Source organism: Lynx rufus, unplaced genomic scaffold (assembly GCF_022079265.1).
Source record: "Lynx rufus isolate CCGP_SWC_20201006 ecotype Redwood Valley unplaced genomic scaffold, mLynRuf1.p SCAF_25, whole genome shotgun sequence".
NCBI classification, from domain to species: Eukaryota; Metazoa; Chordata; class Mammalia; order Carnivora; family Felidae; genus Lynx; species Lynx rufus.
This window is the reverse complement of record NW_025814840.1, coordinates 11,224,990-11,238,644: the sequence shown is the minus strand read 5'-3', so window position 1 is coordinate 11,238,644 and position 13,655 is coordinate 11,224,990. Positions and strand designations below refer to the sequence as shown.

At 39.9% G+C, this 13,655-nt stretch overlaps 1 protein-coding gene across 1 annotated transcript in view; it reads left to right on the top strand.

Annotated features, from left to right (window-relative positions):
• RYR2 (ryanodine receptor 2) overlaps positions 1 to 13,655 on the top strand; it is a 544,943-nt gene that overhangs the window by 335,924 nt on the left and 195,364 nt on the right. Inside the window, exons 45-49 of the mRNA XM_047088668.1 lie at positions 1,824 to 1,959; positions 2,774 to 2,960; positions 5,160 to 5,265; positions 7,690 to 7,810; positions 13,147 to 13,316. Of these exons, the coding sequence (XP_046944624.1) occupies positions 1,824 to 1,959; positions 2,774 to 2,960; positions 5,160 to 5,265; positions 7,690 to 7,810; positions 13,147 to 13,316 (720 nt within the window). The remainder of the gene's footprint in view (positions 1 to 1,823; positions 1,960 to 2,773; positions 2,961 to 5,159; positions 5,266 to 7,689; positions 7,811 to 13,146; positions 13,317 to 13,655) is intronic.

The following is a 13,655-nucleotide window of genomic DNA, read 5'->3' as shown; positions in this document are numbered from 1 at the left end:
TTCTAGTGACACCAAGCAGATTGTCAAGGCATCCACATGCAGGGAGGGATGGATGGGTCCTGAAGAGTGATGGAAATGTTCTATTTTTTTCTTAAGTTTATTTATTTATTTTGAGAAAGAAAGCGGGAGAGGCAGAGAGAGGGAGAGACAGAATCCCAAGCAGGTTCCGTGCTCTCAGCACAGAGCCCAACACAGGGCTCGAACTCACAAACTGTGAAATCATGAGCTGAGCTGAGATCAAGAGTTGGACGTTTAACTAAGCCACCCAGGTGCCCTGTGATAGAAATGTTCTGCATCTTGACTGTGCTGTGTTTTTACCGATGCATAAATCTCTCCAAGATCACTGAACTTATACTTTAAACAGATGAGTTTGTTGTACATAAATTATACTTAAATTTGGTACAAAATATTTTTAGCTAGATTGTTTATTTCTTTTTCAAGCCGATTTAACTTGATCTGGGTTAATTTGATAAGTTGCTTGACTGGCAGTCTACTGCCATTGATAATAACGTAGGGATTTCTTTTAAAACTGGACCAGTTATGAAATTTGCCAAGGATCAACATTCACTTAAAACCGTAATTTAAAAGGCAACGATAAGCAGAAAATTCAATGTGTTAAAATCAGTAATACTGAAAGGTAGGTAATACTTGCTCAAATTTTATAGAGAGTGAAACCATGGCTCAGAAGGATCCAGTAAATAATGCAGAAAAGATTTGAACCCAAGGTATTTGAATACAAACTTAAATTGATAATACCATGTTGAAAGTGAATTCACTTTTCTAAATATCACTGTATCTCAGATGGGTCTTTCAGTATCTCTGATGGATTCAGGTTTTATACTGGGTGAGGGGTCTTTAGACATTTTTAAAGTTTATCAAATATATCATAATATATATGTATATATATGTGATTTATATATAATGTATAATACATATATGATATATACTGTAAATGTGTGTGTGTATATATATATATATATACACACACATATATATATGCACACACAATTTTTTAAACATAAGTTCTACATCCAATGTGGGGCTTATCTCACAACTGCGAGATCAGGAGTTGCATGGTTTACCGACCGAGCCAGCCAGGTGGCACAAATATGTTTATAGATAAAAGTCTCAAATTAAATGATGTGAAACTTAGGAACATTTTCTTTCATAGAGTTGATTTATAAATATTTTTATGATGATAGCACTTTGTTATGATTTATAAGTATTTCTTAATTCTAAGGTTTTGCCAAAGAGAGTTCATGTGTTGTCATGAGGTTAAAAACAACTTGCAGGGACACCTGGGTGGTCACTCGGTTAAGCTGCCTACTCTTGATTTCGGCTTAGGTCATTAGGTCACAGTTCATGAGATCGAACACCGAGTTGGGCTCTGCACTGGCCGCTCAGAGCCTTCTTGGGATTCTCTCTCCTCTCTCTGCCCCTCCTCCCCCAAAATAAATTAACATTTAAAAAAACAAAAACTTGCAAAACCACATTCTTTTTTTTTTGACTGTTTTATTCTCTTTTGAGAGAGAGAGAGAAACAGAGCACCAGCAGGGGAGGCACAGAGAGAGGGAGACACAGAATCTGAAACAGGCTCCAGGCTCTGAGCTGTCAGCACAGAGCCCAATGCACGGCTGGAACCCATGAACCGTGAGATCATGACCTGAACTGAAGTCAGATGCTTAACCGACTGAGCCACCCAGGCACCCCAAAACCACATTTGTTTTAAACTGTCCTTTGAGAATATCATTTATTATGTATCGTATTAGCATCTATTGACTTCCGACCCACGGGATAACACATTTGCTTATCCTTGTTTGTAGGTAGTTCGATATTTGGCTGGTTGTGGACTGCAGAGTTGCCCGATGCTGGTATCTAAGGGTTACCCAGATATTGGGTGGAATCCAGTTGAAGGAGAGAGATACCTTGACTTTCTCCGATTTGCTGTCTTCTGTAATGGTAAGACTAATTGCTTTGGGTCTTTTTTTGGTCATAATTAAAACTGCATAAAAATAGATGCATAAAATAATAATATATCCTAGCATTTTCATCTAAGAAGCAAATATTAGTAAAGAAAAAGTTAGTAAAATATTTTATAATCAGTAGTTTGTTCACAGTAATAATTTAATTTCTAATATTTTTTTTGAATGCGATGCTTTTATTATTAAACTAACATTTTTAGGCAGTTACAAGTTCTTGTAAATTTTAATAATTGGGTCCTAGGGGTGCCTGGGTGGCACAGTCGGTTAAGCGTCCGACTTCAGCCAGGTCACAATCTCGCAGTCCGTGAGTTCAAGCCCCGCGTCAGGCTCTGGGCTGATGGCTCGGAGCCTGGAGCCTGTTTCCGATTCTGTGTCTCCCTCTCTCTCTGCCCCTCCCCTGTTCATGCTCTGTCTCTCTCTGTCCCAAAAATAAATAAACGTTGAAAAAAAAAATTAAAAAATAAATAAATAAATAAATAAATAAATAAATAAATAAATGGGTCCTAATTAATAGGTAGGCTTATGGCTTCATTTCGTATAATGAATTAACAAGGGTGAAAAAACTATGCATCTGTAATGCTTTTTACTTTCCAAATTTTAAGTACAAGAAGCTTTCTGAGTCTTGTGTACATAAAACTAGTGATTTAGGTCGAATTCTAGCTTTATTAGTGTCTGTGTCCTTTGGTTTTAGTGATTTTTCTTTAAATCTAAATGAACTAATATAACATCTATTGGCTCAGAGTGTCCATATGACCAATGTCTGTTTGTTCTTGTTCCTCATTTGATTTCAGGGGAGAGCGTGGAAGAGAATGCTAATGTTGTGGTGAGGTTGCTCATCCGGAGGCCCGAGTGTTTCGGTCCTGCTTTGAGAGGGGAAGGTGGGAACGGTCTTCTTGCAGCAATGGAAGAAGCCATAAAAATAGCCGAGGATCCCTCTCGAGATGGTCCCTCACCAACTAGCGGACCCAGTAAAACACTGTAGGTCTAATATATATACTCTTAGGAGCAAATTATACTCCTTGTCTTGAAATTTTACAAAATATGATTTGCATTCTGTCAATTGCAATAGAATCCTCTGGTACCCATGATTTCTGCCCTTGAAAATCCAGTGTGTTAGACTTGGAAGAACGGATGCAGGGTGCCTGGGTGGCTCCATCAGTTAAGCATCCGACTTTGGCTCAGGTCATGATCTCAGAGTTTGTGACTTCAAGCCCTGCATCAGGCTCGGTGCTGACAGCTCAGAGCCTTGAGCCTGCTTTGCATTCTGCCTCCCTCTCTCTGCCCCTCCCCCACTCACACTTGTTCTCTCTAATTTAAAAAAATTAAATTTAAAAAATTAAAAAAATTCTAAATTAAAAAAATTCTAATTTAAAAAAATTAATGAAAAAAGAAGAATGGATGGAATTTGCTGTGGGAATAGCTTGAATAAAGAGAAAATAAGGAAGATGGGGTGAATGTAGCAGGGAGAAGTTTAGGTTGTTTGGAGGAGATGTATTTTGTGAATTTTTTCCCGGGGGGGGTAGGGTGGTATGGCAAAGCGAGTCATTACAAACCATGGCAGACAAGATTCTGAAATTGTAGTAGGGTTTGGTGGGAAGCTAGCTGGAATGAGTTTTCAAGATAATAGTAAGAAATTAAGACCTTTAGCAAGAGAATGGGGGACTTAACTGGCATAGTGGTAAAGCCCAGAAAAGGGGGCGTTGTCATTCTGAGGAGCAAAATGCTTGATTAAGTACAATGGCTGATATGGGAGGCAGTAGCTACCTTACATTTCTACATAGTAGACCTTATTAATACTTGATTCCAGCAACGGACATGAGTCAACCCAGGCATGTTGCTTCACAGTTTTTATCTGTGGCGGTGGGTGTCCTGCTAACAGATCCTACTCCCATGCTACTGACCCCCCTGGAAAAGATAGAATGTAGGGCTTACTGGAGGCAAATTTCCAAGCAGAGTAGTCCTGCAGACCCTCATTCTTGTATACACTGACTAGGCCTAGATGTCCATGTCAAGTCCAAGGTGGTTTCAGACTGGGAGTCTTCCAAGATCATGTTACATGTTTATCAATTAGCCACAGAGGAGCTAGGTGGCCCTCAGTTTCTCTAAGTAGTGGAAAATATATCAAGAGATCTCTGGCCCAGGACCACACCAGTGAGTGTGCACACAGCACCCTGGGAGCAGCATTGCATGCCAAGAGGATGTGGTCAACAAGGCCTTGCTGTCACCCTGCAGACTGCTAGGTCCAGCTGAGCCACCTACCAAGGGAGGGGTGCATGATGTGATCTTCCAAGGCCATCTAGATTGGTCCCTCATTAGCAAGATAATGAAGTCTTTGTTTTTCTCACAGAGATGGGGAGGGAGACATGTTGGATTATTTGGGAGTGGCTGGGTGGGGTAGAGTACATGGTAAAGAGATAGTAAGTGAAAGATAACACATTTCTAAGTACTTTCTCTGAGCCCAGCACTGTCCTAGGTGCCTTACATTTGCTATCTTATAGGACAGATCTTTGTCACCTTTTTTGTAGATGTAAGCTATTTATAAAAGTCTTCTAAACAGGGGCACCTGGCTGGCTCAGTCCATTAAGCTTCCCACTCTTGCTTTCAGCTTAGATCTCACAGCTCATGATGTCACAGTTTGTGAGTTTGGGCCCCATATTGGACTCTGTGAGGACAGTGCAGAGCCTGTTTGGGATTCTTTCTCACTCTCCTTCTCTTTCTGCCCCTCCCCTGCTTGTATGCGCGCGCGCGCGCGCGCGCGCGCGCGCGCGCTCTCTCTCTCTCTCTCTGTAAATAAATAAATAAATAAACAAACTTAAAAAAAAAGTAAGTTTAAACTTACCAAGTCTTTCCATTAGTTATTTTCTTTGTTAAAACAAAGGTTGTCTGCCTCTAGAAATAAGCAGATTCCATCAAATTAGCAATTCTTTTTTTCATTTGAGGGATTCTCAATATTAAAGTTCCCACAAATGTATTCTTGGTGTCTGGTCTTTAACTCATTGTTACTTCCCTTTAAAAATGTCAAGCTACAAATTAATCACATACATGAAAAGTAGCAGAAGAGGCAGAATGAATTACCTTGGGGATCCCTTTTCTCCAAGAAGTATGTAATAAACGTGAAGTGTCATTTTATCATCATGTTTCCTTTGCTTTCTGTTTCTTTTGAACAATCTACAAAAGTGAGACAGAAGAGGAGGAGGATGACACTATCCACATGGGGAATGCCATCATGACGTTTTATGCAGCTTTGATTGACCTCTTAGGACGCTGTGCTCCTGAAATGCATGTAAGTGCTTTGGGGCCCAAGAACAGCGATCCTGGCTTATCCGTCTATGTGAAGAATCCACAGGGCCACCTGGGTGGCTCAGTCGGTCAAGTGTCCGACTCTTGGTTTTGACTCAGGTCATGATCTCACGGTTCATGATTTCGAGCCCTGCGTTGGGCTCTGTGCTGGAAGCAGGGAGCCTGCTTGGGATTCTCTCTCTCTCCCTTCCCCACTCACGCTTGTCTCTGTCTCTCCCAAAATAAATAAATAAAAACAGAAAACAATCCATAGCCGGCAAACATCATAACGGCATCCAAAACCAATAATCTCCACGCTCCATTAAAAATAATAGCAGCCACCTAATTGCTGAACAAGTGTTTATTTAGTTGGAAATGCCTTGGTTGTAAAATTAGTAATGAGATTTCAGTACAAGTCATTAGTGGAATAGCCAGTTACATCTATATCTCTCAAACGCATTCAGCCTCCCTGTACTTTAAGAAGAAAATAATACATTTTTCCTATAAATTTCCTCTGCTAATTTAGTGCATGCAGAGAGAGAGAGAGCAACAGCTCCCGACAAGAGTCATTTTCTTGGTGCGCAGTATCTCGTCTCTGAGGGAGCTGCCATATGCCTGTCACTGGTTTAGGGGAAAGTGGGAGTGCGGGTGGTTACAGAGATGGAAACAGCTATTCAGGCTCTATGGATTGGTGTTTTCTAAAATGTTCTGACGGAGAAGAAATTAGAAGTCTCCTGGAATGGTACTTACTTTTACTCCGTAATACATTCAGATGTTTTGTACTTTATTTTACCCTAACCGGCTTTGTTTTATTCTGTCGTATTCATTTTAAAAGTGCTAGCTTTTAAAGGCTCATAAAATTAGCTTCGTGGCCTGGGAATGGGAAATACCACAGAGATCGAAACACAGTGAACAGTGCTGGGGCATATGGCAGATACACGTCTAAACTGAAAAGCCCATGGGACTGTTGCTTACAGATCACATCTTTCTACGTATGCTTAGGATCTGTGGGGGTTTTGTGTGTTTGTTTTCGTGTTGTGTTTTATTTTTCTCTACTTCTTTTTTCTTTCTTTTTCTTTTTGTTTTTTTGTTTTTTCGTTTTTTGTTTTGGTCTCCTTCTCTCATGGCTGTAGGTTAAAACCTTCGTGTTCTCTTGGGACACCTGGGCGGCTCAGTCGGTTAAGTGTTCAACTTTGGCTCAGGTCATGATCTTGCGGTTCCTGAGTTCAAGTCCTGCATCTGGCTCTCTACTGAGAGCTCAGAGCCTGGAGTCTGCTTCGGATCCTGTGTCTCCCTCTCTCTCTGCCCGTAACCCCCACCCTCACACTCAGTCTCTCTCGAAAATAAACATTAAGAAAAATAAAATCAGAGAAAGCCTTTAAAATAAAAAAAAAAACTTTCATGTTTTCTTGACATAACTTTTCGTTGTGAACAGAGAGGAATCCCAGCGTAGAGAGATGTCAGAATGTTAGAAGGACTTGGAGCCTGTTTGTATGCTGGAGGTGATTGCATACAAAAAACTTCATGCTCCCAGTATCTGTTCTTTTCTCAGTTGACATGAAAGATCAAAGGAGCCAGGAAATTATGCCAATAAATGGAAATTTTGTGCTCTATTAAACTAGGAGGAAAAAAACCAAGTGACTCAGTAAGGCGCTAAAGTTGGCACTTCTGAAATTTATTCATCTTCTGTATCGATTGGTTGAAGACCTCCTATGTGACAGAGATTGTACTTGTGTTTCTCACCTTGTGGGGAAGGAAACAGGTGCCCCCCCATCCCCCACTCCGAAAGCCCGTGGTCTGTTCCAGAGCCTTGCTGAGGTTCTTGACATAACGCATCCAGTCTTTACAGGTCGTCCATTAGCCAGTGACAGCCTCAAAAACCTGTTATGATTCATATTCACGTTTCCCCCACTACATCCTAAACCCTTCCTTGGGAGAAATCAGTATGGAATATGGATAAGGATACAATTACATTTTCATCCCAAAGCAAGAAAGAGGCTAAATCAATCATAAATATTACTATGTGTTCTGGGTCCGAAGATAATTATTTCATTGTATTTATTGTTCATGTTACGATAGGTATTTATATATAATTTTGCGAGGTAAGCCTTCGTAGCCTTATCAGATTTTCAATGTATTTTAGCACCCTGCAGAGGATAAAAACTACTGTTTTGATGGTTAAACCAGTTGGCCTATGCTGTAGTACATGATTTGGCGTATGCTGATGTCAGCAGTACTGTGTGGACGAGTAAATATCTGTCTCTAAGCCTAAAATAACAAATTCTGTGAGAGGTCTAAGTTTATACGTATAATTAATTAGCAGAAAATTATTTTAGATGGGGAGACCCATTCTTCAGATTTTCTGGATGGAATTGTAACACTGATTTCACGAAGTTGTTCTAACGTTCCTTCGTTTTCCTTCATGTAGTTGATTCATGCTGGTAAGGGGGAAGCCATCAGAATCCGGTCAATTCTGAGATCCCTAATTCCACTGGGAGATTTGGTGGGAGTAATCAGCATTGCTTTTCAGATGCCAACAATAGCCAAAGGTAAGGCCAGCTTCTTTGTAATTCAGTGGGGCATTGGAGGACATGATGTTTTAAATGCTACCATCAGCACTCGACATTCCCCCCAACACCTCGCCCCCGGTCCCACTGCCATGCAGCATAGTTACTGGGTTTACGTTTCCCCAAGAAAAGTAAAAAAACTTGGGGCACCTGATTGGCTTAGTGGGTTCGGCATCTGACTCTTGATTTCGGCTGAGGTCGTGATCTCACGGTTTATGGGATAGAGCCCTGCATCGGGTTCTGCGCTGGCAGCACGGAGCCTGCTTGGGATTCTCTCTCTCCCTCTCTCTCGCTCTCTCTCTGCCTCTTCCCCACTCTCTCTCCCTGTCAAAATTAATAAATAAACATTAAAAAAGTTAAAAAGGGAAAAGCTATAAAGTACATATTTTTCGTTGAATTAAGAAAAGCTCTATTGCCATATTCTTCTACACAGACATTTACAAACACACGTATATAAATGAAAAAGATGTTACTATTTTGTAAAGTATTTTCCAGCCTCATTGTTTTTAAACGGGTGTTTTCAATGAGATTTTTTGTATATGACATTTCAGACAGTTTCCAGAGAAGAGCAAATATGTACCTCAACCGTCTTATCTAATTTCTTCCCACTGGTTTTTGGGTTTTTTTTGTTTGTTTTTTTTGTTTGTTTGTTTTTGTTTTTTTTGGCCCTCATTCTTCTCTGTCTTTCTTGCCTGCATTTCCTTTCTTCACTCTTTTGGATAGTTTTCATTGTCATTTCCTTATAATATTTTTTTTCCCCAGAAATGACCATAGCTTCTGACTTAGACATTTACAAATTCCCAGTGTGTTGAAAGAAGTGCTCTTATCAAGACAAAGGAGAGAATTAAAAAAGAATTTTTTTTACCATTTTGATGAAACGTTTATTGCCGTTCTACAGTATGTCATTTTGGTTTAGCAACTGCTTGTGATTAGTTTTTAATATTAACCCAAAAGCATGGAAAATAAAGGTATAACCTACTCTGTACATAAACCTTTGTCCAACAGCTGTGGCCCCTCCCCTGGGGCCAGATTGGGTTGGGGAAGAGGGAGGGCTCAGGCATTGCTGGATGAAGCACAGATGCCTCACAGTTTGGGTGGTTTACACACACACCGATCCCCTGCAGTGCCCCCAAACCACAGCAGAAATAGCACATGGTGTCGGCCCGAGGCCAATTCCCTGTTGGTGGTTCACTCTGCCTACCATGGAGAAAAAGATTTAAGAGATATTGAAGATTTGGAGCTCTTGGGTGGCTCAGTTGTTTAAGCATCCAACTCTTGATTTCATCACAGGTCGTGATCTCACTGTTCGTGAGTTCAAGCCCCACATTGGGCTCTCTGCCGACAGCACAGAGCCTGCTTGGGATTCTCCGTCTTACTATCTCTCTGCCCCTCCCCTGCTCGTTCTCTTTCTCTCTCTCTCTCAAAATAAATAAATAAACATTTTTTTAAAAGTTATTCAAGACCACTAAGGGACAAATTAGATTCCAAATTATACTTAGATTTCCTTTTTCCAGTTTCAATTTTGTTCAGTTTTCAATTTTTTTTTTTAATTTTTTTTTTCAACGTTTATTTATTTTTTGGGGACACAGAGAGACAGAGCATGAACGGGGGAGGGGCAGAGAGAGAGGGAGACACAGAATCGGAAACAGGCTCCAGGCTCTAAGCCATCAGCGCAGAGCCTGACGCGGGGCTCGAACTCACGGACTGCGAGATCGTGACCTGGCTGAAGTCGGACGCCCAACCGACTGCGCCACCCAGGCGCCCCTAGTTTTCAATTTTTTATTGGATATTCTTACATATATCATTTTTACATAAACTTCTAATTTTAGAAGGAAGTGTAGTCTAGAAAGAAGGGACCACTGTGTAACTGAACGTGACTTGCCCTCCTAGCCAGCCTTCTGATGAAGAGAAAGTAGTTTCATATGTGCCCAGCTTATAAACTGAGATCTTCCAGCCATAAGAGTTGAATATTCTTTGTGATTTTTGAGAAAGCATGAACTGAATAATTGTCTGTGGCTTTTCATCTTCTCCACTTCAGGCAACTTCTTTTTTTTTTTTTTGTATACATACAGACTGTTCTCACCTGCCTTCTTTCCACTTCTCTTTCTAACTCATGTTCATTTACTTAAGTACATTGTCCTTTCTTTTCCCTATATTTTGAGCCATAAAATTGGTGCTGTCAGAAGAAAGATAATAATACCAGTGTTACCCAGATAAGGAAAGAGAGAAGTGCTACATTTGTAGATAAAATCAGTTATCATGAGAAACCAAGAACATAATCCCTAAGAATATCCAGATGTCTCATTCAGAATTCCCCCAAAGTATATATCATTTTGCTCCAGTTATCTGCCATTAGCCTTCAAGATTTTTCAAGGTGGTTTCTTTCCTGTTCTATTTAGTTGTGCTGTAATGATATTTGGTGGTGTTTTCCTTTATAAATATGCACTATATTGTGTACCTTGAGGTTCAAAGGATTTTTTTGTGAACTCTCACAATCACGATGAAAGTTAATTTTTAAAACCCAATCCATTGGTTATTATTAAATTTCTACTTTTTTATTACCACTTTCCTTTCATGGAAAATATATACAGAAAACTGTATGTTTTTATTTTGAGTGGTACGCATTTAAGTCAACTTTAAAAGCTAAACTTTTAGCTGTACTTTTCTGTATGTTTCCGTGACAAGTCAGTTGCCCATTTAAGCATCACCCATTATCAACAATAATTGTTACTGAATGTTATATATTTAGGATGTGAAGTTTGCCTCTAATGATTAGTTCTTCCTCCCTTAGTGATGGCTGAGGCCTTTCTCAGAAATTTTTTATCATATATCTTTTAGAACTACAGCATGGCCCAGAATAATAATGAAAGAGGGAGGGTTTCAGAAAACTTGAGGGACAAACACACAGTCTCAAAAGTTGATATTCATGGTTTGTGAGATCGAGCCCCACATCAGGCTCTGTGCTGACAGCATGGAGCCTGCTTGGGATTCTCTCTCTCTCTCTCTCTCTCTCTCTCTCTCTCTCTCTCTGTCTTTCTTCCCCTTCCTGGTGCATTCTCTCCGCCCCCCCCCTCAAAATAAATAAATAAATTTTAAAAAGTTCATGTTCAGTCCCTGCAGCACTTGGCCCCAGCAGATTTTGACAGACTATCTAAGGCAGTAATTGTAATTGTAGGCAGATGAATATTGCAGGGACCACAAGGTAAGGCCAGTATACATGGCTTTCCTTCTTCTAGTTCAAAAGCCAGAAATTTGACAGGAGGCAGTCTGTCAGCTTTATTGTCTCCACTGTGTTTGAGGAGATGGTAAAAGTGAAACAGCAACTGTAGCGACTCGATGAGTCTTGAATCCCAGGTATGTGTAGCTGTAACATTCCTTAACGTGAATGTCTACTTGGTTGAGTGTTTAAAACACAGATCTTATTTTAGGATCAGCAGGTTGCTTAACATTTCGTTAGTCACGACTGTATATTAAAATCTTAGAATCTTAGGGCACCTGGGTGGCTCCATTGGTTAAGCATCTGACTTCAGCTCAGGTCATGATCTCACAGTTCGTGAGTTTGAGCCCTGTGTCAGGCTCTGTGCTGACACCTCAGAGCCTGGAGCCTGCTTCGGATTCTGTGTCTCCCTGTCACTCTCTGACCCTCCCCTGCATATGTTCTGTCTGTCTCTCTCTCAAAAATAAATAAACTTTAAAAGAATTTTAAAAAAAACATAGAATCTTATAAATTTGAATTCCCTATCATGCAATTTTTTAGGAGAATTAAACTGGACTGGAATTTCATACGGATTTTTAATTAAAAAATATACTGATTTAACATTAAGGATTAAATCAGTTTTGGTTGGATTTGAAAGCTGATTTTCCTTGGTTTAAATCTAACTTTGCCAGTTACTAGGTGTACAACCCTGGGCAAGTTATTTAACTTCCTTAAAGGTCAGTGGTCATCTGTTAAATGTAGCTAAGAATACCAGCCTCACCGTGTGCTTGTGAAAATAGTTATCGAATGGTGTCTGTAACTTTCCTGGCATAGTGCCTAACACCACAAACAGGCTGTTATTCCCATTATTTTAATGATAGGAAGGAAAGTAGTAGGTATATGGGTATTATTATCATTTAATAAGGAATGGAAGCTATTTGGTATTAACCTTTAATATAATGTCCCTGGAAACACTGTTACTTGTTTATTGTCACGATTCAGATATGAAATCCATTCATTAATTACGAATGAAAACAAACAAGTTGTGACTTTATTTTTTCAGGATGATTGTGGTCATGTAACCTCTTCCCTGGATCCTTCTTTTTTCAACATTGTATCAATATTAATGATTCTGTGATAGTCTTTGTAGATTCTCATAGTGTATTATCAGTAGCAGGATGTTATTTGGCATAATTACCACACGGCCGAACAGGAAACAGATCTGTCCTCCAGTTTTTTAAATTGGCACCTAATCCCCTAATTCCATATCTCTGTGATTCCCAATGTGTGGATCTATGGAATTCTAATGAGATTCCCTGATCTATACAAGCATCAAATAGTGACTATTAGGGGCGCCTGGATGGCTCAGTCAGTTGAGTGTCTGACTTCGGCTCAGGTCATGATCTCACAGCTCGTGAGTTCGAGCCCCGCATCGGGCTCTGTGCTGACAGCTCGGAACCTGGAGCCTGCTTCTGTGTCTCCCTCTCTCTCTGCCCCTAACCCACTCACATTCTGTCTCTGTCTCTCTTAAAAACAAATAAACATTAAAAAAAAAAAATTAAAAAAAAATAGTGACTATTAGTAGAGAAAATAATCTGATTCTCAAATATGTCTTAAGTGTTGTTAAATGCTATTATGATTCATGAAACGTATTTCATTTGACAGTCCAACTGATTCATAGAGTTGCATCATTTTGTCCAAGCCATAAATATGTAAATGAACCATGATTATCACATAGGGATACATGAGTGTTATTAGTGTTTTTGAAAACACTGATTTTTTGAAAACAGTGAAAACTTTGCACTTTAACTTCTTATGGTATTTACTAGTTTTCACAATGTAGATTTGGGATGCCTTTTTGTTTCTTTCGCATTGTCTAGCATAATGCTGTGTATTGAATCAAATACGCAGCTAACAAATGGATATGCCCAAATCACATTTCGAATGACCTTGAATTTACATTGCCCTGTGGTAATTCTTAGGCCAGTTCCTAGCGCTTGCCTGTGGGTAGAAGGACAAAAAAAAACATTCAACTGATAATTTTACTTGAATGTGAGAAGGCTGGAGAGAAGCCATTTGTAATCTGTCCATTGACAACAACGTGTTACCTTCTCTCTTCTAGATGGGAATGTGGTGGAGCCTGACATGTCTGCGGGGTTTTGCCCAGATCACAAGGCAGCCATGGTTTTGTTCCTTGACAGGGTCTATGGCATTGAGGTTCAAGATTTCCTCCTCCATCTTCTCGAGGTGGGCTTTCTGCCTGATCTCCGGGCTGCTGCTTCTTTAGATACGGTAATGATTTTAACGATGAACATTCTCAACTCCTGACATGTCCTCCTGTGGCTTATTCTCCATAGATGTATTCATTCATTTATTTATTGTCACCAAATGTCTATTGAGTGCCAATTATACTTTTAAGCAGGCAGTGGGTAAACATAAAATAGACTGTATCCTAAGGAATTCATTGAACAGTGGAGAACACTTACAACCTCAGGATTAAGATAAGAATTCTGATCAGGTACCACGGAAGATAGTAACCCTGATTTGGGAGGTTGGCTGAAACAATCATGCTTCTCGATGAAGGCAGTTACAGTATTAAGAATGTTTAATGGACACTGTTGAGTTGTGCCA